General features: G+C 41.9%; 1 protein-coding gene across 3 annotated transcripts in view; it reads left to right on the top strand.

The window, feature by feature from the left end:
- The first annotated feature begins 836 nt into the window (after positions 1 to 836).
- The window catches only part of LOC133536492 (dihydropyrimidinase-related protein 2), an 83,576-nt gene continuing 60,728 nt past the window's right edge, over positions 837 to 23,684 (top strand). The window contains exons 1-2 of one of the 3 annotated variants that reach the window (XM_061877062.1): positions 837 to 982; positions 1,080 to 1,411. In XM_061877062.1, coding sequence (XP_061733046.1) covers positions 1,169 to 1,411 — 243 coding nt within the window. In that variant the 5' untranslated portion in view covers positions 837 to 982; positions 1,080 to 1,168. Of the gene's footprint in view, positions 1,412 to 12,650; positions 12,941 to 23,684 lie in introns of those variants that run through there. The other 2 variants (XM_061877060.1, XM_061877063.1) reach the window with 2 other exon arrangements.

A 23,684-nucleotide genomic window follows, 5' to 3' on the forward strand; every position in this document is an offset into this window, starting at 1 on the left:
TCGGATCTTTCTCTGTGGAGTTTGCATGTTCTCATCACATTACACACACACACACACACCCACACACACATATATATATATATATATATATATATATATATTCCCCCCTCATTGTTATTCCATCCATCCATTTCCTACCGCTTATTCCCTTTCGGGGTCGCGGGGGGCGCTGGCGCCTATCTCAGCTAGAATCGGGCGGAAGGTAGGGTACACCCTGGACAAGTCGCCACCTCATCGCAGGGCCAACACAGATAGACAGACAACATTCACACACTAGGGCCAATTTAGTGTTGCCAATCAACCTATCCCCAGGTGCATGTCTTTGGAAGTGGGAGGAAGCCGGAGTACCCGGAGGGAACCCACGCACTCACGGGGAGAACATGCAAACTCCACACAGAAAGATCCCGTGCCTGGATTTGAACCCAGGACTGCAGGAACTTCGTATTTTGAGGCAGACGCACTAACCCCTCTGCCACCGTGAAGCCCTATATATATATATATATATATATATATATATATATATATATATATATATATATATATATATATATATATATATATATATATATATATATATATATATATATATATATATATATTCCAGTGTTGTTATCATTATTATCATCAACATTACAGTAGTATTTCCAGAAAGTGCCGGGGCCACACATTGGACACCCTGCTGACTGTGCACGGTCCATCACTTGTGGTGCTGAAAGGACAGCGCCCTTTTACCAGATTTGGGTGTGACTTCCGGCAACCCTCTACCGGAACCACGTAGTACTCCATCCTGTATCACTCCACCCTCACTTGGTTTTAAAATGATTCGACATTTCCGGCACGATACACGCATGCCCACTTTAGTGAACACCGGTTATTTTAATATCGGGCTTTTATTTTGGTGGGGCGGACGCCCGGTGTGTGCCTCACTGACGGAGACTTGACACATCTGCTCGCAGGCTCTTAGAAATAAAAGTGCGCTACAGTGAGTATATATTTGATAGTATATATTTTATCCCCACATTCCCTCAAGGGTGGTGTTATTCCACGCCTGCACGGTGCTCCGACCCCCCCGGCTGTAGTCCCGCCGCCCCCACCTGCAAGTGGACCTTGTCGAGGCGGTGGCCGTGCAGGAGAAGCTTTTTTGTGTGTGTGTGTGTGCAGCAGCAGCATGTCGAGCACCGGCGGATTTTTGAACAACTTGGGCTCCGACAGCCCCTCCAGGCCCCGCCAGCAGTTCTGCGGGATGTTCTGCCCGGTGGAGGGCTCCTTGCTGGACGGCAAGACTTTGGACTTGGACGCGCTGTCGGCGTGCAGGGGCAAGCGGGACAGTCGAGTCATCGACCAGCCCAAGAAGGTGGAGATCCGGGAGAGCACCGGCAAGGAGGCCCTGCAGAACCTGGGGGACTACAAGGTACTTAAAAAAAATAAAAAATAAATAAAAAAAAACCTTTTTATAAACACCTGCACAATAGACAAGTTCACCAGACTACATTTCCCAGAAGGCATTGCGTTGCAACAGCAGATGGATGCATGCAGAGCTGGGAGGGAGTGGTTGCTTGCATCATCGTGCATTTTTAGCAACATCAGGCCTGTCATTGTCAGGAAATTCTGGATATTTTCAACTGTTCAAACAAACAAACAAAAAAAAACAACATTATAGTTTACAAAGAATATTATTTTGACTTAGACTTGCTTTTTATTGTCATTTCCAATTTGTCATTTACAGTACAGACTTGTCCAGGGTGTACCCCGCCTTCCGCCCGATTGTAGCTGAGATAGGCACCAGCGCCCCCCCGCCACCCCAAAAGGGAATAAGCGGTAGAAAATGGATGGATGGATGGAGTACAGATGAGAACGACATTTCGTTGCATTTGCTCATGGTGGTGCAGGATAAAAAAAATCAATAAAGTGCAGATTAATTAAGGTCCTTTTTTATTTATTTTGTAAAAAAAATAAGATAAATAAATAAATAACAAATAAATAAATAAAAACATTTTCTCGGAGACAATCATGTGTGCTTCAGGGACTGTTATTTATGTTGTGGGAACTAGAATTTTGGTAGCAGGAAGAAACAACCCCTTTTTGTGGGGAGGAGGGTTTTTTTTGGGGGGGGGGGGGTTTGATGCACTAATTGAAAGTGTATCTTGTTTTTTTTTATTGATTTAATAAAAATAAAAAAAACAGAATTAAATTTTACAAGTTTTTTACTGAATGGGACACCTAAAATGTACATGGAAATAAAAAAAAGTAGTATTTAAATATTAAAATATTTAAAAAAAAAAGTGCAGATAAAAATAAATAGATTACTGTCCAGATAAATATATTGCACTTTTATGGATGTATGTTATATTGTCTTTATAGTCTAGCCAGTTAATCCATTTTTGGGGTTAGTATTGTCCATCCATCCATCCATCTTCTTCCGCTTATCCGAGGTCGGGTCGCGGGGGCAACAACCTAAGCAGGGAAACCCAGACTTCCCTCTCCCCAGCCACTTAGTATTGTCAATGTTGTAAATATCTGAGGTGGTGACTTGTAAAGTTGAAGTTAAAGTACCAATGATTGTCACACAAACACTAGGTGTGGCGGAATTATTCTATGCATTTGCGAAAATCACCTCTGAGAGGTGAGGGGAGCAGTGAGCAGCAGCAATGGCCGCACCCAGGAATAATTTAGTGTGATTTAACCCCCAATTCCAACCAAGCAGGGAGGTAATGGCTCCCATTTTCTATAGCTTTCGGTATGACTCAACCGGGGTTTGAACTCACGACCAAGCGATCTCAGGGCGGACACTCTAACCCGGGGGTGTCAAACTCAAATACAGAATGGGCCAACATTTAAAACTGAACAAAGCCGCGGGCCGAGGTTGAACAATTAATCTTTTAATAGGGACCCAAACAAGTGTTTCATTGAATATTGAACAAGTTATTATAATAATAATAAAAAAATATCAATGGCATATCAAATCAAATTTAAATAAAAAAATAATGCCTCTTTTGTATTTGCAGCCTTATGAGGTAAATATTAACATTTGAAAATAAAATAATGAATAAATCAACCGTTCAGGCCTTTTTACTGCTAAGTTAATGTTGAGGCTCAGGTGGGTGGGGTTAGGGGGGCGGGGTTTGTTGGTAGCGGGGGGTGGGGGGTGTATATTGTAGCGGTCCGGAAGAGTTAGTGCTGCAAGGGATTCTGGGTATTTGTTCTGTTGTGTTACGGTGCGGATGTTCTCCCGAAATGTGCTGGTCATTCTTGTTTGGTGTGGGTTCACAGTGTGGTGCATATTTGTAACAGTGTTAAAGTTGTTTATATGGCCACCCTAAGTGTGACCTGTATGGCTGTTGATCAAGTATGCCTTGCATTTACTTACATGTGTGTAGAAGGCACACCCCCAATATTGTGGTCCGGGTGGAATTCAGGAGAATGGTTGCACTGGGAGATTTTCGGGAGGGGCACTGAAATTCGAGAGTCTCCCGGGAAATCGGTGAATGCGATGTTACAGCGGCACCGCTGTATAACACCGGCGGGCCAGCTCTAATGTTAATATGATATTGCCTCAAGGGCCAAATGAAATTACGGGCCAGAGTTTGACACCCATGCTCTAACCACTAGACCACTAGTGGGTGATTAAATGGCAACAGCTGTTTCTAAGGGAGGGGGGGTCATAAACAGCCCTTTATTTTTGTTTGACGAATTAATAAATAAATGATAAATGGGTTGTACTTGTGTAGCGCTTTTCTACTTTCAAGGTACTCAAAGCGCTTTGACACTACTTCCACATTTACAAGAGGTGTAACGGTACGTGTATTTGTATCGAACCGTTTCGGTACGCGGGTTTCGGTTCGGCAGCATAAGTCTTCACAAGCTGCTCTGCTTTCTGCCTCTGTCTCTGCCTCATTGTCCCGCCCACACAACCATCTGATTGGTTACATACAAAGGCCAATCAGCAGTGCGTATTCAGACTTCAGAGCGATGTAGTCAATGCTTTAGCGTCGAGCAGATATTCGTCTGGCAGGGGAGGAGCGGACTCTACCCAAATTATACTAAACACTTCCCAGTCACAACTATTACAAACATCACTATGAGCCCATTGACCTTCTAGAAACTTAAACTGCAGCTCAGCTCGCTCACAGTATAGGCTTGAGATGAAGGCTGATTAGCTTTTAGCGTAACGTTAGCTCATTTTTCTGTGTGTGTGCGTGTTTTAGGGGCAGCAAAGCCCTGTCTGTCTGTTATTTCATTGAACTCCGTTGTGTTTAGGGATGAATAATCTCTCCTATTGCGATTGTACTATTTTTCAGCTATAGTTACATGAATCATCGGTAATGTAGCAGCCTAGTTTTGAATAGCAGGGTCCCTGCTATCACATGTTGATAAAAATACAACATTTACATAATGAAAGTCAACTACAGGCTTCCCAAATGCTGTAATAAATTAAGCACGATGAGTTGACATTAAACAGTTTCAATGGAAACTGTTTAATGTTAAACTTTTTATATGTAGAAGAAAGGTTTTGTCATTTTATTTAATCAAAGCAACAACTTGAGGCAGTTTAATGTGGATAAATAAATAACCAAAACATTTATATTTTGTTGATTTCTTACTGTACCGTAAATGAACCGAACCGGGACCTCTAAACCGAGGTACGTACCAAACCGAAATTTTTGTGTACCGTTACACCCCTAACATTCACCCATTCACACACACATTCACACACACTGATGGAGGGAGCTGCCATGCAAGGCGCTAACCAGCACCCATCAGGAGCAAGGGTGAAGTGTCTTGCTCAGGACACAACGGACGTGACGAGGTTGGTACTAGGTGGGGATTGAACCAGGGACCCTCATGTTGCGCACGGCCACTTTTCCACTGCGCCACGCCGTCCCTTAGATAAAGTAGATTTTTTTTTAATTGTTTAGGCCATCTTGATGCTTACTTGGTGCACATATGTGTCATACGTCAGCAACCAAAAGGAGGTTTTGTAACCCGTAAGCTGTAGTAGGTTGTCCAGGGTGTACCCTGCGACTCCGAAAGGGACAAGCGGTAGAAAATGGACGGGAATAAATGGTCCCCGCGCCACACTTTGTACACGCTTGATGTCATTATTAAGTAATTGTATTGCTGGGGTTTCATGTTGACTAATGATCGGAAGCCAGAGTCACACAAGATAGTGTTCACTGACTTAAGCTGTACGTTTTTATATATATATATATGTGTATATATATATATATATATATATATATATATATATATATATATATATATACACAAATATATATATATACACAAATATATATGTATATACATACAAATATATATATATATATATATATATATATATATACACAAATATATATATATATATATTTGTATGTATGTATATATATATATTTGTGTATATATATATATATATATTTGTGTATACATATATATTTGTATGTATATATATATATATTTGTGTATATATATATATATTTGTGTATATATATATATATTTGTGTATATATATATATATTTGTATATATATATTTGTATGTATGTATATATATATATATTTGTATATATATACATATATTTGTATGTATATATATATACACACAAACCCCAAAAGCAGTGAAGTTGGCGCGTTGAGTGAATTTTAAATAAAAACGGAATAAAATGATTTGCAAATCATTTCCATCTTATATTCAATTGAATAGACTGCAAAGACGAGATATTTAATGTTCACACCGAGAAACTTTGTTATTTTTTGCAAATATTAGCTCATTTGGACTTTGAGGCCTGCAACATGTTTCAAAAAAACTGGCACAAGTGGTAAAAAAGACAGAGAAAGTTGAAAAATGCTCATCAAACGCTTATTTGGAATATCCGACAGGTGAACGGGCTCATTGGGAACAGGTGGGTGCCATGATTGGGTATAAAACCAGCTCGGTTGGTAGAGTGGCCATGCCAGCAATTTGAGGGTTGCAGGTTCGATTCCCGCTTCCGCCATCCTAGTCACTGCCGTTGTGTCCTTGAGCAAGGCACTTTACCCACCTGCTCCCAGTGCCACCCACACTGGTTTAAATGTAACTTCGATATTGGGTTTCACTATGTAAAGCGCTTTGAGTCACTAGAGAAAAGCGCTATATAAATATAATTCACTTCACTTCACTTCACTTTCATGAAATGCTCAATCATTCACAAAAAAAGGATGGGGCGAGGGTCACCACTTTGTCAACAAATGCGTGAGCAACCAGTTTAAGAACTACATTTCTCAACCAGCTATTGCAAGGAATTTAGGGACTTTGCCATCTACGGTCCGTAATATCATCCAAAGGTTCAGATAATCCGGAGAAATCACTGCACGTAAGCAATGATATCACAGACCTTCGACCCCTCAGGTGGTACTGCATCAAAAAGCGACATCAGTGTGTAAAGGATATCACCACATGGGCTCAGGAACACTTCAGCAAACCACTTTCAGTAACTCTAGTTTGTCGCTACATCTGTAAGTGCAAGTTAAAACTCTACAATGCAAATGCAAAAGCCATTTATCAACAACACCCAGAAACGCCGCCGGCTTCACTGGGCCCGAGCTCATCTGAGATGGACGGATGCAAAGTGGAAAAGTGTTCTGTGGTCCGACGAGTCCACATTTCAAATTGTTTTTGGAAACTGTGGACGTCGTGTCCTCCGGATCAAAAAGGAAAAGAATCATCTGGATTGTTATTGGTGCAAAGTCTAAAAGCCAGCATCTGTGATGGTATGGGGGTGTATTAGTGCCCAAGGCATGCGTAACTTACACATCTGTGAAAGTACCATTAATGGTGAAAGGTACATACAGGTTTTGGAGCAACATATGTTCCCATCCAAGCAATGTTATTACGGACGCCCCTGCTTATTTCAGCAAGACAATGCCAAGCCACATGTTACAATAATGTGGATTCATAGTAAAAGAGCGCAGGTACTAGACTGGCCTGTCTGTAGTCCAGACCTGTCTCCCGTTGAAAATGTGTGGCGCAACTTGAAGCCTAAAACACCACAACGGAGACCCCGGACTGTGCCAACTTCACTGGCTTTTTGGTTTTATAAATATAAAACCCACAGATGACAAATGGCCCCGGCGCCGCATTTTGGACACGGTTTCTAAGCACTCCGGATGCTTTTAAACCCTTTTAGCGAGGGTGTAATGTGTTTAGTTTCGTGTTGCATATTGATCGGAAGCCTTAGTCACACAAGATAGTGTTCACCGACTCACACACCAGTGGACACTTCATTAGGTACACCTGCACATTACTTTATTATACAAATCCAACAAAGTTCAATGTCATTAAGATAACTGTTCTTAGTCAAAGCAAGACAGGGCCTCACAACACAGTAAATGTCCAAATAAAAAAAAAATATATCTGCCTCAGGCCTCTGTTGCAATTTCTCCATCAATGGTGCCAGTTGGCCACTAGGCGGCAGTGTTGGCTTACCCTGCCCTGCATCCAAACAGCCTCTAATGCAGGAGTGTCAAACTCAAATACAGTGGGCCAAAATTTGAAACTGAACAAAGCCGCGGGCCAAGGTTGAACAAATGAACCTTTTAATAGGGAGCCAAACAAGTTTTGCATTAAATATTGAACAAGCAAGGCTTACATAACTTTATAGTGACAAGCAAAATCGATTAAAGCTGCAAGCAGCGTTGGTCGGGTCCGCCTTTGGCTGCTCCCGCCGCGACTCAAGCCCTGGTCTAAGGCAGACCTACATAGAGGTTTTTGTTTCATGTCTCTACGACATTCCTAACAGAAGTTACAAGCAGTTTTGTCTGGGTTTATTCCTAGGGGGCGCTAGAGCGCAATTTTTTATTTTTAGGGTTTGTTTTTTTATTAGATGGCAATTTTCGCCAGCCCTGATGTGGGTGTAAAATTTGTTGAGTTTTGAAGCATGTTAAGGGGGTCAAATTACAGATCGGCGTTTGTGGATGTTGTTGATAAATGGCTTTCGCTTGGCATAGTAGAGCTTTAACTTGCACTTTGAAGCATTTTAAATGGTATGTATGAAATAAAAACTAAATAAGAAACAAAACCTTTCTACATATAAAGTGCTTTTTTTGATTGATTGATTGAGACTTTTATTAGTAGATTGCACAGCCTGGCTAACTTGGTTGTAAGAGGATATATGGGCTCATTGTTCTTCCACCATAGAAGTGGGTCAAAATCTAGTTTTAATGCAATGCAGCAACATATTGCTTTAGCCCTGCCTGGCTGGCCGAGGAGAGGCTGCTTGATTGCGGTGTTTGCACCACGCTCCTCTTTTTCTTCCTTAAAGCGAGGTTGACTTCGGGGTGGTGCCGCTTCAAAGGGGTTAGCATGTTTGACGTGTTGGCAGAAGTGTACCCTACTGCTGCTGAACAATGTCGGCAAACCTCCGTCCTCCATTGTGTATCACACCGCAAATCCTAGTGTTCCCAAAGGGGAGATGTTAATGAGGCAGGAGGGTCTTCCAGTTCTGGCTTTTGCATGTTGTCCTAACCCGGTCGCTGCTAGCCTTTTGTGTGTTGTGCCTCGCTCTGCATTGTTTACACAACATGCAGTGCGCTACCTAATATGTCCGTGTGGAAACTCGTTCTGTACACCTCCAAACCGAACCGAATCTACCGTACCGAAACCATTCTTTCCCAGGCACACCCTCCTGGTTTTGGAGTATGAATATTTAGGGTTTTGGCACCAGCCACTAGACTAGATTTAAGACCACTCTAAGTCTATGAACATGAGAACTGATGAAGTTTACTCGAATGAGAGGCGAAACGTCTTGTAAGACATACTAAACAGTCCAGTTTGCGATCCATTGATAGCCCTGAGATTACAAAGACCTGGATTAATGAGAACATTCATAGACTATATATATTTTGCACCTAAAGGGTCGCCTTTCGTTCATTAGATTTGCAAAAGATAAACAATAAAATGCTATTCCTTTCTTTTGGTGTTGAATATTTAAATGATAATTACAAGGACAGTTGTCAGAAAACTGCAAATCCCTGATTAGTATGACGAGGAATGTATGTATTGAAAAAACAGAAGGTAAACAAAACTACTTAAAAACAAGTCAAATAATGTTCAACCCAAACTTCAAAGATGTAAGATTTATCTGGACCACAACTTGATTTGTCAACTCACTGGATTAGTATCAGCGAACATAAAATTACCATGGTGACGTATCCTGTTTCCTAGTACTGCACATCTTTACCTTATCCTCACACTTATATTGGATAAGCAGAAAACCCGCTTTGTAGTACAAACGGGCGATTATCTGACAACACAATGGCGAATATTATTGATCATACAGCAGAACCTCAATCTACAAACTTAAGTAGGCCTATAAATGATGCATTTTCAGCTGTTCCAATCCAATCAGGTATTTTTTTTGTTATGTTCGCTATACAAAATGCCGCAGACTCTTGCGTTTGTCCATAGGATCAATGCGCTGTAATCGTAATTGATGCCATTAAAGGCCTACTGAAAGCCACTACTAGCGACCACGCAGTCTGATAGTTTATATATCAATGATGAAATATTAACATTGCAACACACCTTTTTAGTTTACTAAATTGCAATTTTAAATTTCGCACAAAGAATCCTGTTAAAAACATCGCGGTATGATGACAGGTGCGTTTGACGTCTCGGGTTAACGCAGACATTATTTTCCAGCCCGATCCAAACTTTAAGTCGTCTGCTTTAATCGCATAATTACACAGTATTCTGGACATCTGTGTTGCTGAATCTTTTGCAATTTGTTCAATTAATAATGGAGACGTCAAAGAAGAAGGATGTAGGTGGAAGCTTTTAGCCTTTAGCCACACAAACACAGCCGGTGTTTCCTTGTTTAAAATTCCCGAAGGTGAAGCTTTACTATGGATCAGAGCGGTCAAGCGAACATGGATCCTGACCACAAGTCAACCGGCAGTTTTCGGTGAGAAATTGTGGTAATAAGTGGGCTCTTACCGGAGACATCAGTGGAGCTTCCGTCCTGCTGCAGGTGCGTGACTTCCCTCAGAGACACTGGGTTAACACACCCGTGGCCACACCCCTCTGATTTTCAGGTACTATTTAATCCCACTAAAACACTAGTAACACAATAGCCAGATAAGGGAATTTCCAGAATTATCCTAGTAAATGTGTTTGATAACATCTGAATCGCTCCCACTGCAATCGCCTTATTTGTTTTTTGTTGTTGTAGTCTTTCACTCTAAATTTCCTCATCCACGAATCTTTCATCCTCAGGGACGGCGTGGCGCAACCCGAGGGTCCCTGGTTCAATCCCCACCTAGTACCAACCTCGTCGCGTCCGTTGTGTCCTGAGCAACACACTTCACCCTTGCTCCTGATGGGTGCTGGTTAGCGCCTTGCATGGCAGCTCCCTCCATCAGTGTGTGGATGTGTGTGTGAATGGGTGAATGTGGAAATAGTGTCAAAGCGCTTTGAGTATCTTGAAGGTAGAAAAACGCATTTATCATTTATTTATTTATCTTCTCTCAAATTAATGGAGAAATTGTCGCTTTCTCAGTCCGAATCGCTCTCGCTGCTGGTGGCCATGATTGTAAACAATGTTCAGATGTGAGGAGCTCCACAACCCGTGACGTCACGCACACATCGTCTGCTACTTCCGGTACAGGCAAGGCTTTTTTTATTAGCAACCAAAAGTTGTGAACTTTATCGTCAATGTTTTCTACTAAATCCTTTCACCAAAAATATAGCAATAATGGAAATGATCAAGTATGACACATAGAATGGACCTGCTATCCCCGTTTAAATAAGAAAATAGCATTTCAGTAGGCCTTTAAAGACCTACTGAAAGCCACTACTACCGACCACGCAGTCTGATAGTTTATATATCAATGATGAAATATTAACATTGCAACACATGCCAATACGGCCTTTTTAGTTTACTAAATTGCAATTTTAAATTTCCCGCAAGTTTCTTGTTGAAAACATCGCGGAATGATGACGCGTGCGCGTGACGTCACGGATTGTCAGGAAATATTAGCTCAGCACCAGTTACGGCTAAAAGTCGTCTCTTTTCATCGCATAATTACACAGAATTCTGGACATCTGTGTTGCTGAATCTTTTGCAATTTGTTCAATTAATAATGGAGACGTCAAAGAAGAAGGATGTAGGTGGAAGCTTTTAGCCTTTAGCCACACAAACACAGCCGGTGTTTCCTTGTTTAAAATTCCCGAAGGTGAAGCTTTACTATGGATCAGAGCGGTCAAGCGAACATGGATCCTGACCACAAGTCAACCGGCAGTTTTCGGTGAGAAATTGTGGTAATAAGTGGGCTCTTACCGGAGACATCAGTGGAGCTTCCGTCCTGCTGCAGGTGCGTGACTTCCCTCAGAGACACTGGGTTAACACACCCGTGGCCACACCCCTCCGATTTTCAGGTACTATTTAATCCCACTAAAACACTGCAATTTTAAATTTCCCGCAAGTTTCTTGTTGAAAACATCGCGGAATGATGACGCGTGCGCGTGACGTCACGGATTGTCAGGAAATATTAGCTCAGCACCAGTTACGGCTAAAAGTCGTCTCTTTTCATCGCATAATTACACAGTAATTTGGACATCTGTGTTGCTGAATCTTTTCCAATTTGTTCAATTAATAATGGAGACTATAAAGAACAATGCTGTTGGTGGAAAGCCTTTAGCACCGAGACACAGCCAGTTTTTCTTTGTTTTTAACACAGAGCGGTCAAGCGAACATGTTTCTCTACGTCAACCAGCATGTTTTCGGATGGGAAAATTGTGATATATATATCTTACCGGAGACATCATTGGATTATGCGTCCTACTGCAGTAGCTATTTAAAAGGCAGCTGTAAGCTTGGCTCCTCATCGGCTTCTCTCTGACACACTGGCGTTCACCGTAGCCATTCGACTTTCAGGTATGACTTTGCAATCTCACTAATATACTATCAACACAATAAGCAGAAAATGGATTTTCCAGAATTATCCTAGTAAATGTGTCTAGATACACCTGAAACGCTACCACTGCCGCCGCCCGGAGCCGTCGCTTTTTCTTTTTTTTTTTTTTTTTTTTTTTAGTGCCTCACTCTAACTTTCCTCATTCACGAATCGTTCATCCTCGCTCAAATTAATGGGGAAATTGTCGCTTTCTCGGTCCGAATAGCTCTTGCTGCTGGAGGCTCACATTATAAACAATTTTCAGATGTGAGGAGCCCTCACACCGGTGACGTCACGCGCACATCGTCTGCTACTTCCGGTACAGGCAAGGCTTTTTTATTAGCGACCAAAAGTTGCGAACTTTATCGTCAATGTTTTCTACTAAATCCTTTCAGCAAAAATATAGCAATATCGCGAAATGATCAAGTATGACACATAGAATGGACCTGCTATCCCCGTTTAAAAAAGAAAATCCCATTTCAGTAGGCCTTTAATCAATGCATTTTCAGCTGTTCCAATCCAATCAGGTATTTTTGTTTATTTTTTATGTTTGCAATACAAAATGCCGCAGACTCTTGCGTTTGTCCTCCAGATCCATGCGCTCTAATCGTAATTGATGCCATTAAAAAAAAAAAAAAAAAAAAAAAAAAGCGCTGCTGTCAATGGAAGCAGGGCGAGGCCTGGCGCATGCGCCGTCGTCTTCCTCTCTTCGGGCGGGGAAGAGGCTCGGCTCGGCCCCTCCCCCTTCGTGTTTGCTTCGGGAAGACTCGGTGCATCGGCGGAGACCAGGAGGCTGCCAAAGACTCCATCCTGACTCGCAGCGGCGTTTTTCCCCTCCTTTTTTTCTGTGTGTGTGTGTGCGCACTGTCGGTGGGAGAGTTACGCTTAGCGTGAGGAACAAACCATCTCGCTCTTTTTTTTTTTTTGGGTTTCTTTCCCGCCCTTAATCCGTCGGCGTTCATATAACGGTCCAAGATGTCCGGCTACCAGGGCAAGAAGAACATCCCTCGCATCACAGTGAGTATGTGTGTGTGTGTGTGTGTGTGTGTGTGTACAGGAAGTCATGGCGTTAAAAAAAAAAAATGTCCTTCCATGCGGTTAGGATTCTTTCCCCTTTCCGCTGGCTTACAGGATTTGATATGCGGCTAGTCTTGAACCTTTTCCCTTCCCACTGACTTACAGGGACGGGACAATCAATGTCATGCAGGTTTAAATGCACTCTTCTCTTCCTCAGCTTAGGTTTAGTTGCCATTTCAATGATCGAACGAAAATATGGAACATGTCGTGGAGTTATTTCCACAAATCACAGTGGGGGCATGAATAATGGAGGTGTAGTGAGCAGGGAGGAGGGAGTGGAAGAGGGGGGAAGGGAGGGGGCTTGTGTTTCCTTCCATGATTGTCTCTCACTTGAAGAAAGGATGTACCTGCTTGGACGCGTTAAAACTCACGGATGCAGCTAACGGAATCTTATTTTTCGTAGTATGGCGACATACACGAAGAATAATATGTGTATTGTTGTACTACATAGGGCTGAGTGATATGGCAACATAAAAAAAATGATCACGATTCGTTGTTTTCGTATAATCCGTTCCCTATTTATATGTATTTATATTTATATATTATTGTTTTTAACTTAAAGCATCTGTACGAACCATAAAGGTTGTGCGATATTTGTCAGGCTGGCCCCTGACAGTTTGTTTGTGTTGTAGTTTTTTCCTGTGTGTGTAGTATTTCCTGTCAGCGCTCTTATTTTGTTGGTTTCCTGTCTTTCTCCCTGAGTGCTGTTTCCCCCTCAGCTGCGGCTGATTGGCACCCGGCCACACCTGGTGTCAATCAGCCCAATTCCTATTTTCACCTGCTTTTGTCCTCCAGTCAGTGCTGGATTATTGTCATGTATTTTACTGTCGCTCCTGTTGTGTTTTGGCAGCGTAGCGGTAAGCTGTATTTCGGTAGCAGTTTGTAGCTTACTGTCTTTTGTTCCCTGCTTTATACAACACGTAACGACTTTTGTTTTCCTGCTCACTACCCGCTAGCTTCCACGCTAGGCCCTTTTGTTTTTTGTTAGTTTCCATGCTAAGCTCCTGTTGTTTTCTAGCTCCCATGCTAGCTCTTTTAGTTTGTTATCCGCCTCGTGCGCGCTTTTTGTTTGTTCTTGTTTTAGTATTTATAGTAAATCGTGTTTTGTCATTCAATGCCTGCCTCCTTTTCTGCATCTTGGGGTTCGTCACCAGCAAACTCTGACAATATTGACGATATTAGTTAAGTTAAAGTACCACTGATTGTCACACACACTAATTGTGACGAAATGATTCTCTGCGTTTTACCCATCGCCCTTGTTCACCCCCTGAGAGGTGAGGAGAGCAGTGGGCAGCAGCAATGGCCACGCCCGGGAATCATTTTTGGTGATTTAACCCCCAATTTCAACCCTTGATGCTGAGTGCCAAGCAGTGAGGTAACGGGTCCCATTTTTATAGTCTTTGGTATGACTCGGACGGGGTTGGAACTCACAACCTACCAATCGCAGGGCGGACACTCTAACCACTAGGCCGCTGAGTGGGGGGACGTGCCGAATGATGTAACGCCGATCGGTATCGGCCGATTTTAACGATAAAGTATGTGATGGCCATTGCAATCACCGTATTTTTTCGGACAATAGGACGTACCTGAGCGGGTCTATTTTCATAAAAAAGCCGAATTATGGTGGTCAAGAGTGTCCGCCCTAATGTTGGACTACTGTTGTCCCGATACCAACATGTATTTTGGTACTTTTCGATACTTTTCTAAATAAAAGGGACCACACAAAAATGGCATTATTGGCTTTATTTGAACAAAAAATCTTAGAGTACATTAAATATATGTTTATTATTGCAATTGTGTCCTTAAATAAAATACTGAACGTACTAGACAACTTGTCTTTTAGTAATAAGTAAACAAACAAAGACTCCTAATTAGTCTGCTGACGTATGCAGTAACATATTGAGTAATTTATACACCTATTATTTTGTCAACTTTATAAAGGACAAGTGGTAGAAAATGAACTATTAATCTACTTGTTCATTTACTGTTAATATCTGCTTATTTTATCTTTTAACATGTTCTATCTACACTTCTGTTAGAATGTAATAATCACTTATTCTTCTGTTGTTTGGATGCTTTACATCAGTTTTGGATGATGCCACAAATTTGGGTATCAATCCGATACCAAGTAGTTACCGGATCATACATTGGTCACATTCAAAGTCCTCATTTATCCAGGGATGTATTTCCTGAGTTTATAAACAAAATATAAATAAAAAAAACCCGAAAGAAAATGTTGTGATGCCATAAAATATCGATGTAATCATCGTAGAATCGACTAGATACGCTCCTGTACTTGGTATCATTACAGCGGATGTGAGGTGTAGATCCACCAATGCCGTTTGTTTACATTTTGACGTCAGTGAGCTAGTGTTTCCCCCAGAAAATGTGCTAGTTAAGGGAAAAGGGTGGGTAACTCGGTCTATCACCATCACGACTCCACCTCATAGCTGAATGGCGATATACGAGTCCTAGTTACCTGAGATACTAAGTATGTCATTATTATGACTTACCAAGTCAAAATAATGACTTACTAAGTCACAATGACAAAATACTGACTCACTGTAAGTAAGCGTTTGCAATAAACGTTTGAAAAATATAATAAAAGTGGGGCCACATGCTGACGAATGCTCAACTCATTATGCTTAATTTATTACAGCATTTGGGAAGCCTGTAGTTGATTTTTATTATGTAAATGTTATATTTTTATCAACATGTGACAGCAGGGACCTAAGCTGCTACACTACTTTGAGACACTAGTGATTTAGGGCTATATAAGTAAACATTGATTGATTGATTGATTGATTGATACTAATGATTAATGTAACTGTAGCTGAAAAAATAGTACTATAACAATAGGAGCGACTAATTATCCCTGAACACCATGGAGTTCATGTAGGCTTTGTGATGCACTTACATTATTATAACAACTATCAGAGACAGAAAATCTTCATTTAACATAACATCCTTTTTTGCTGCTTTAACGAAGAAAAAGGTAAAGTGAAATAACTTAGTTGTTAACTGTAGGTCCATAATGCAATGCTTGTCTTTCTCTCAGACATACGGGACTTTGCTGTCCGTAACACATGCATGCACGCACACCACACAGTGAGCTAACGTTACACTAAAAGCTAATTAGCTTCCACATTAAGGACTGCGAGCGAGCTGAGCTGCCGCTTATGTTTTTAGAACGTCAACAGACTCATAGCGATGAAACTAGTAGTTGACTGGGAGGTGTTTATTATCATTTGGGGAGAGTCCGCTGCATTATGCTCACCTGCTGAACACCTTCTAAATCTGTCTCTCCTCTCTGCAATGTTTGTATTAAAACCAAACATAAATTAAATGAAGATGAAACAGTGTGATCAGATGCAGTCACATATTCACTCCTCCTAAATGTATAGTACATGCAACTGGAACTAACAGTTGATTGTCAGTTATTATTATTAGTAATACATTAAAAATGAAGATTGCTTGAGCAGCTGCGAGGCAGTAACGTACTTACAGCATTTCTCATCTAATATACATGAACCTCAGCAAATTGACCACCTGGGATTGGAGCGGCTTCAACACTAATGGCTGGAATTTAGCCGTCAAATAGGAAGTGCACTGGAGGCTGTAAATACGTACAACTCAGTGAGTATTCCATTAGGCCGTGACTGACAGTGGGTGGGATTGAAATCTACATTATACAAGATGTCTCAAAACACGTTTGATTTTGTTTCATTAGGGCGCATCGGCTGATATAAATAAATTATGTGGCGTTTCTGTTTTGATGCGAGAGAGCAACATTCTAAGTTGCAGACAGAAATACAGTCAAGCCCGAGTCCCAATCACTTAAATATTTAAACGCTGTGTAGAGACAGTCAGGCAACGTTTGCAGAGATTATGGGCTAGATCTCTGAAAGGTTTGCCTGTATGAAAACATGTGCAAACTTGATTGCACACGCAAAGCTAACTTACTAAATCTCTTAAGTCGAAAACAAAAATAGCGCAATCCAATTAATGAAAATGCAAGGGGGTGTAACGGTACACAAACATTTCGGTTTGGTACGTACTTCGGTTTAGAGGTCACGGTTCGGTTCATTTTCGGTACAGTAAGAAAACAACAAAATACACATTTTTTGGTTATTTATTTTTCCGAATTTATAAACAATTGCATAACATGCATATACACATGCATATATTTAAAAAATCCTCAAAAAAATTGTTGCGGAGCAGTTAAATGAACACTTAGCGTCTAACAATCTATGTGAAACCTTTCAATCCGGTTTCAGGGCAAATCACTCCACGGAGACAGCCCTCGCAAAAATGACTAATGATCTACTGCTAACGATGGATTCTGATGCGTCATCTATGTTGCTGCTCCTCGAACTTAGCGCTGCTTTCGATACCGTTGATCATAATATTTTATTAGAACGTATCAAAACACGAATTGGTATGTCAGACTCAGCCCTGTCTTGGTTAAACTCTTATCTTACTGATAGGATGCAGTGCGTCTCCCATAACAGTGTGACCTCGGACTACGTTAAGGTAACGTGTGGAGTTCCCCAGGGTTCGGTCCTTGGCCCTGCACTCTTCAGCATCTGCATGCTGCCGCTAGGTGACATCATACGCAAATACGGTGTTAGCTTTCACTGTTATGCTGATGACACCCAACTCTGCATGTCCCTAAAGCTGACCAACACGCCGGATTGTAGTCAGCTGGAGGCGTGTCTTAATGAAATTAAACAATGGATGTCCGCTAATTTTTTGCAACTCAACGCCAAAAAAACGGAAATGCTGATTATCGGTCCTGCTAGACACCGACCTCTATTTAGTAATACAACTGTAAAATTTGACAACCAAATAATTAAACAAGGCGACACGGTAAAGAATCTGGGTATTATCTTCGACCCAACTCTCTCCTTTGAGTCACACATTAAAAGCGTTACTAAAACGGCCTTCTTTCATCTCCGTAATATCGCAAAAATTCGCTCCATTTTGTCCACTAAAGACGCTGAGATCATTATCCATGCGTTTGTTACGTCTCGCCTCGATTACTGTAACGTATTATTTTCGTGTCTCCCCATGTCTAGCATTAAAAGATTACAGTTGGTACAAAATGCGGCTGCTAGACTTTTGACAAGAACAAGAAAGTTTGATCACATTACACCTGTACTGGCTCACCTGCACTGGCTTCCTGTGCACTTAAGATGTGACTTTAAGGTTTTACTACTTACGTATAAAATACTACACGGTCTGGCTCCATCCTATCTTGCCAATTGTAATGTACCATATGTCCCGGCAAGAAATCTGCGTTCAAAGGACTCCGGCTTATTAGTGATTCCCAAAGCTCAAAAAAAGTCTGCGGGCTATAGAGCGTTTTCCGTTCGGGCTCCAGTACTCTGGAATGCCCTCCCGGTAACAGTTCGAGATACTACCTCAGTAGAAGCATTTAAGTCTCACCTTAAAACTCATTTGTATACTCTAGCCTTTAAATAGACTCCCTTTTTAGACCAGTTGATCTGCCGTTTTTTCTCCCATGTCCCACTCTCCCCTCGAGGGGGTCCGGTCCGATCCGGTGGCCATGTACTGCTTGCCTGTGTATCGGCTGGGGACATCTCTGCGCTGCTGATCCGCCTCCGCTTGGGATGGTTTCCTGCTGGCTCCGCTGTGAACGGGACTCTCGCTGCTGTGTTGGATCCGCTTCGAACTGGACTATCGCGACTATGTTGGATCCATTATGGATTGAACTTTCACAGTATCATGTTAGACCCGCTCGACATCCATTGCTTTCCTCCTCTCCAAGGTTCTCATAGTCATCATTGTCACCGACGTCCCACTGGGTGTGAGTTTTCCTTGCCCTTATGTGGGCCTACCGAGGATGTCGTAGTGGTTCGTGTTGTGGTTTGTGCAGCCCTTTGAGACACTAGTGATTTAGGGCTGTATAAGTAAACATTGATTGATTGATTGATATTTTGGACTTAAGGGTTGCTTTTCGTACATTAGATTTGCAAAAAATAAACAATAAAATGCTATTCCTTTCTTTTAGTGTTGAATATTTTAAATGATAATTACAAGGACAGTTGTCAGAAAACTGCAAATCCCTGATTAGTATGACGAGGAATGTATGTATTTTTGTGCAATCAAACAAACATGCATTGAAAAAACAAAACTACTTAAAAAACAAGTCAAATAATGTTCAACCCAAACTTCGAAGATGTAAGATTTAGCTGGACCACAACTTGATTTCTCAAGTCACTGGATTAGTATCACCGAACATAAAATTACCATGGTGACGTATCCTGTTTCCTAGTACTGCACATCTTTACCTTATCCTCACACTTATATTGGATAAGCAGAAATCCCGCTTTGTAGTACAGGCCCGGTGCCTCTAATCTGGTGATTGCAGAAGTATCCACAACATCATTCAGGACTAACCAATAACAAGATTTCTCGCGTAGTTCCCACTATTGAATTTGAAACACTATCAAGAAGTCAACGAACACAACTAAAACTTTAGGAAATGCAAAAAAAAAAATGATCAGGACATTTTTTTTTTTACCGGTCAGTCAGTGAGGGCGGGAAGGAGCAAAGAACCCTTACTTCTAAATCCTGTAGAAAATGTTGATTGTGTTTAAAATTTAAAAAGCCCTTCATATTGTGCAATACTAATATATTTAAATAATACAGGATAGCGCCAGTAATAGCTCAAATATTACTTTATCGGTCATTTGTAAATCAAACTTCACTTGTCATCTAAGCGTAGCTACAACTATTATTCCAGCAGCAAACCTGCGTGAGCAATCGGACTCCTCAAAATAGATAGAAGCTATAATAAGCACTCCTTGGATTAAAGTCAATCCCTAACAGCGTGCACTAACTCCTAAGGATGCTTCATCCTGCATATGCTGGCTTGTATTCACACTTGACCCACACACACACTCGCTCACCTTCCACAACCCCTAACATAACCCCGAATTTCCTCTAAAGTGAAATGCCAGACAAATGTGTAGAGAAAGGGAACATTTTACATTACGGAGCGCTAGAACAAAGCAGAGCATTGTGTGGTTAAGTCAGTAACACTCTTGGTGGTTCTCTGTGCTCAACTGAGGGGGTTCACTGAGGTAAAGAGACTCATTCATTCATCTTTTTTACAATGAAACATATCAAATATAAACAAAAGTTGATGCAAAAATATTCAGTTTTACATTTTCCAACATTTATAAATACAATATTTTGCCAAAAGTATTTGCCTTGACTCACAAATGAACTTGAAGTACCATCTCATTCCTAGCCCATAGGGTTCAATATGATGTTGGGCCACTTTTTTGCAGCTATTACAGCTTCAACTCTTCTGGGAAGGCTGTCCACAAGGTTGCGGAGTGTGTTTACAGGAATTTTCCACCATTCTTTCAAAAATCGAGAATGCCTGGCTCTCAGTTTCCGTTCTAATTCATCCCAAAGGTGTGCTATTGGGTTCAGGTCAGGACTCTGTGCAGGCCTGTCAAGTTAATCCACACCAGACTCTGTCATCCATTTGGACATATGTGTTGCTGAATCTTTTGCAATTTGTTGAATTATTAATGGAGACTATAAAGAATAATGCTGTTGGTGGAAAGCGGTGGATTGCAGTTGCCTTTAGCAACAGAAACACAGCCGGTGTTTTTTGTTTGTTTGTTGTGAAACTTTAACACAGAGCGGTCAAGCGAACATGTTTCTCTACGACAACCAGCAAGTTTTTGGAGGGGAAAATTGTGATATTAAGTCGCCTCTCACCGAAGACTTGAGTGGATTATGCTACTTCCTCCTGCAGCTGTGATCTTGCCTCCTCGGCTTCTCTCAGAGACACTGGCGTTCACCACAGCCCTCCGACTTTATAATCTCACTAAAACACTATTAACACAATAAGCAGATAAGGGATTTTCCAGAATCCATCCATCCATCCATCATCTTCCGCTTATCCGAGGTCGGTTCGCGGGGGCAACAGCCTAAGCAGGGAAACCCAGACTTCCCTCTCCCCAGCCACTTCGTCTAGCTCTTCCCGGGGGATCCCAAGGCGTTCCCAGGCCAGCCGGGAGACATAGTCTTCCCAACGTGTCCTGGGTCTTCTCCGTGGCCTCCTACCGGTTGGACGTGCCCTAAACACCTCCCTAGGGAGGCGTTCGGGTGGCATCCTGACCAGATGCCCGAACCACCTCATCTGGCTCCTCTCGATGTGAAGGAGCAGCGGCTTTACTTTGAGTTCCTCCCGGATGGCAGAGCTTCTCACCCTGTCTCTAAGGGAGAGCCCCGCCACCCGGCGGAGGAAACTCATTTCGGCCGCTTGTACCCGTGATCTTATCCTTTCGGTCATGACCCAAAGCTCATGACCATTTTCCAGAATCATCCTAGTAAATGTGTCTAATAACATCTGAATCCCACTGCCGCGCCTGGAGCCGTTGCCTTTCCTTTTTTTATTTTTATTTTTTTAGTGCTTCACTCTAACTATCCTCATCCACGAATCTTTCATCCTCGCTCAAATTAATGGGGAAATTGTCGCTTTCTCGGTCCGAATAGCTCTAGCTGCTGCTGGCTATGATTGTAAACAACGTGAGGATGTGAGGAGCCCTACAACCTGTGACATCACGCACACATGGCCTGCTACTTCCGGTAATGCAAGGCTTTTTTATTAGCGACCAAAAGTCGCGAACTTTATCGTCGATGTTCTCTACTAAATCATTTCAGCAAAAATATGGCAATATCGCAAAATGATCAAGTATGACACATAGAATGGACCTGCTATCCCCGTTTAAATAAGAACATCTCGTTCCAGTAGGCCTTTAAAGTACCAATGATTGTCACCCCCACACTCAGTGTGGTGACATTTGTCCTCTGCATTTGACCCATCCTCTTGATTACCCCCTGGGAAGTGAGGGGAGCAGTGGGCAGCAGCGGTGCCGCGCCCGGGAATCATTTATGGTGATTGAACCCCCAATTCCAACCCTTGATGCTGAGTGCCAAGCAGGGAGGCAATGGGTCCCATTTTTTATAGTCCTTGTGCACTGGTGCAGAGTCATGTTGGAAGAGGAAGGGGCCCGCTCCAAACTGTTCTCACAAGTTTGGGAGCTTGGAATTGTCCAAAATATTTTGGTATCCTTTAGAATGCCAAGTTCCTTTCACTGGAAGTAAGGGGCCAAGCCCAACTCCGGAAAAACAACCTCACACGATAATTCCTCCTCCACCAAATTTCACACTCGGCACAATGTAGTCCTAAATGTAGCGTTCTGATGGCAACCACAATACACCCAGACTGGCCCATCAGATTGCCAGATGGAAAAGCTTGATTCATCACTCCAGAGAAGGCGTCTCCACTGCTTTAGAGTCCAGTGGTGATGTTCTTTACACCACTGCATCCCATGCTTTGCATTGGACTTGGTGATTTATGGCTTAGATGCAGCAGAACAGCCATGGAAACCCATTCCATTAAGCTCTCTGCGTACTGTAGGTGGGCTAATTAGAAGGTCACATTTAGTTTGGAGCTCTGAAAGTCTTTGCATTATGCGCTTCAGCATCCGCTGACCCCTCTCTGTCAGTTTATCACGGCCTACCACTTGGTGGCTGAGTTGCTGTTGTTCCCAAACTCTTCACTTTTCTTATAATAAAGCAGACAGTCGACTTTGGAATATTTAGAAGCGAGGAAATTTCTCGACTGGATTTGTCGCACAGGTGGCATCCTATGACAGTTCCATGCTGGAAATCACTGAGAGCGGCCCATTCTTTCACAAATGTTTGTAGAAACAGTCTCCATGCCTAAATGCTTTATTTTATACACCTGTAGTGATTAGGACACTTGATTCTCATCATTTAGATGGGTGGCTAAATACTTTAGTGTCTGTAAATGTGATGTTAATGTAGCTACCATCTGCTACCATTTATAATTAGTGAAGGGGCCAATAGATCGCTATTTGGTAAGCAGTCTTATAAAAAGTTAATAACCAATTCATAAACACTTTTTAAACATACCCATATGGTGAAACAGTACTGCCACTTATATCTATCCAGCATCACGTAGTGGTATTCCTTTTTTGATATTTAATTTCAAAAGCAGGAGATGATGGAAATATAGCAAGAGCAAGCGCTTGTGTCCGTAAACTCACGTGTGGACGGACATGTAGTGTGAGGGTGAAAATGTCGTACAATAAGTCACAGTGTCGGATGTCAGAGCTGGCAGCAAACCCTGCCTGACTTCATGCAATGTTAGCAGGATGTTTTCCATCTGGACCAAAACACAATGTGTTGCCCGGTAATGGCGACTGCTCGCAGAAGTTTTCATAGCAACCAAGATGCTTTTGGCCGGCAGTATGAATAATGATCCATTGGACTAAACTTGCTCTCTTACCACATACAACCCGTCTGGTACTTGCTTGGCTTCAGTATACAGCAGAGGTGGGTAGTAACCTGCTACATTTACTCCGATACATCTACTTGAATAACTTTTGGGATAAATTTTACTTCTAAGAGTACCGTAGTATTAATGCAACATACTTTTACTTGAGTATATTTATAGAGAAGAAACGCTACTTTTACTCCGCTCCATTTATCTACATAATACTCGCTACTGATTTTTATCGATCTGTTAATGCACGCTTTGTTTGTTTTGGTTTGTCAGACAGACCTTCAAAGTAGGATCCATCACATGCCTGCGTTTCACCAATCAAAT

The sequence above is a fragment of the Nerophis ophidion genome, linkage group LG17, assembly GCF_033978795.1.
Source record: "Nerophis ophidion isolate RoL-2023_Sa linkage group LG17, RoL_Noph_v1.0, whole genome shotgun sequence".
In the NCBI taxonomy this organism is placed as follows: Eukaryota; Metazoa; Chordata; class Actinopteri; order Syngnathiformes; family Syngnathidae; genus Nerophis; species Nerophis ophidion.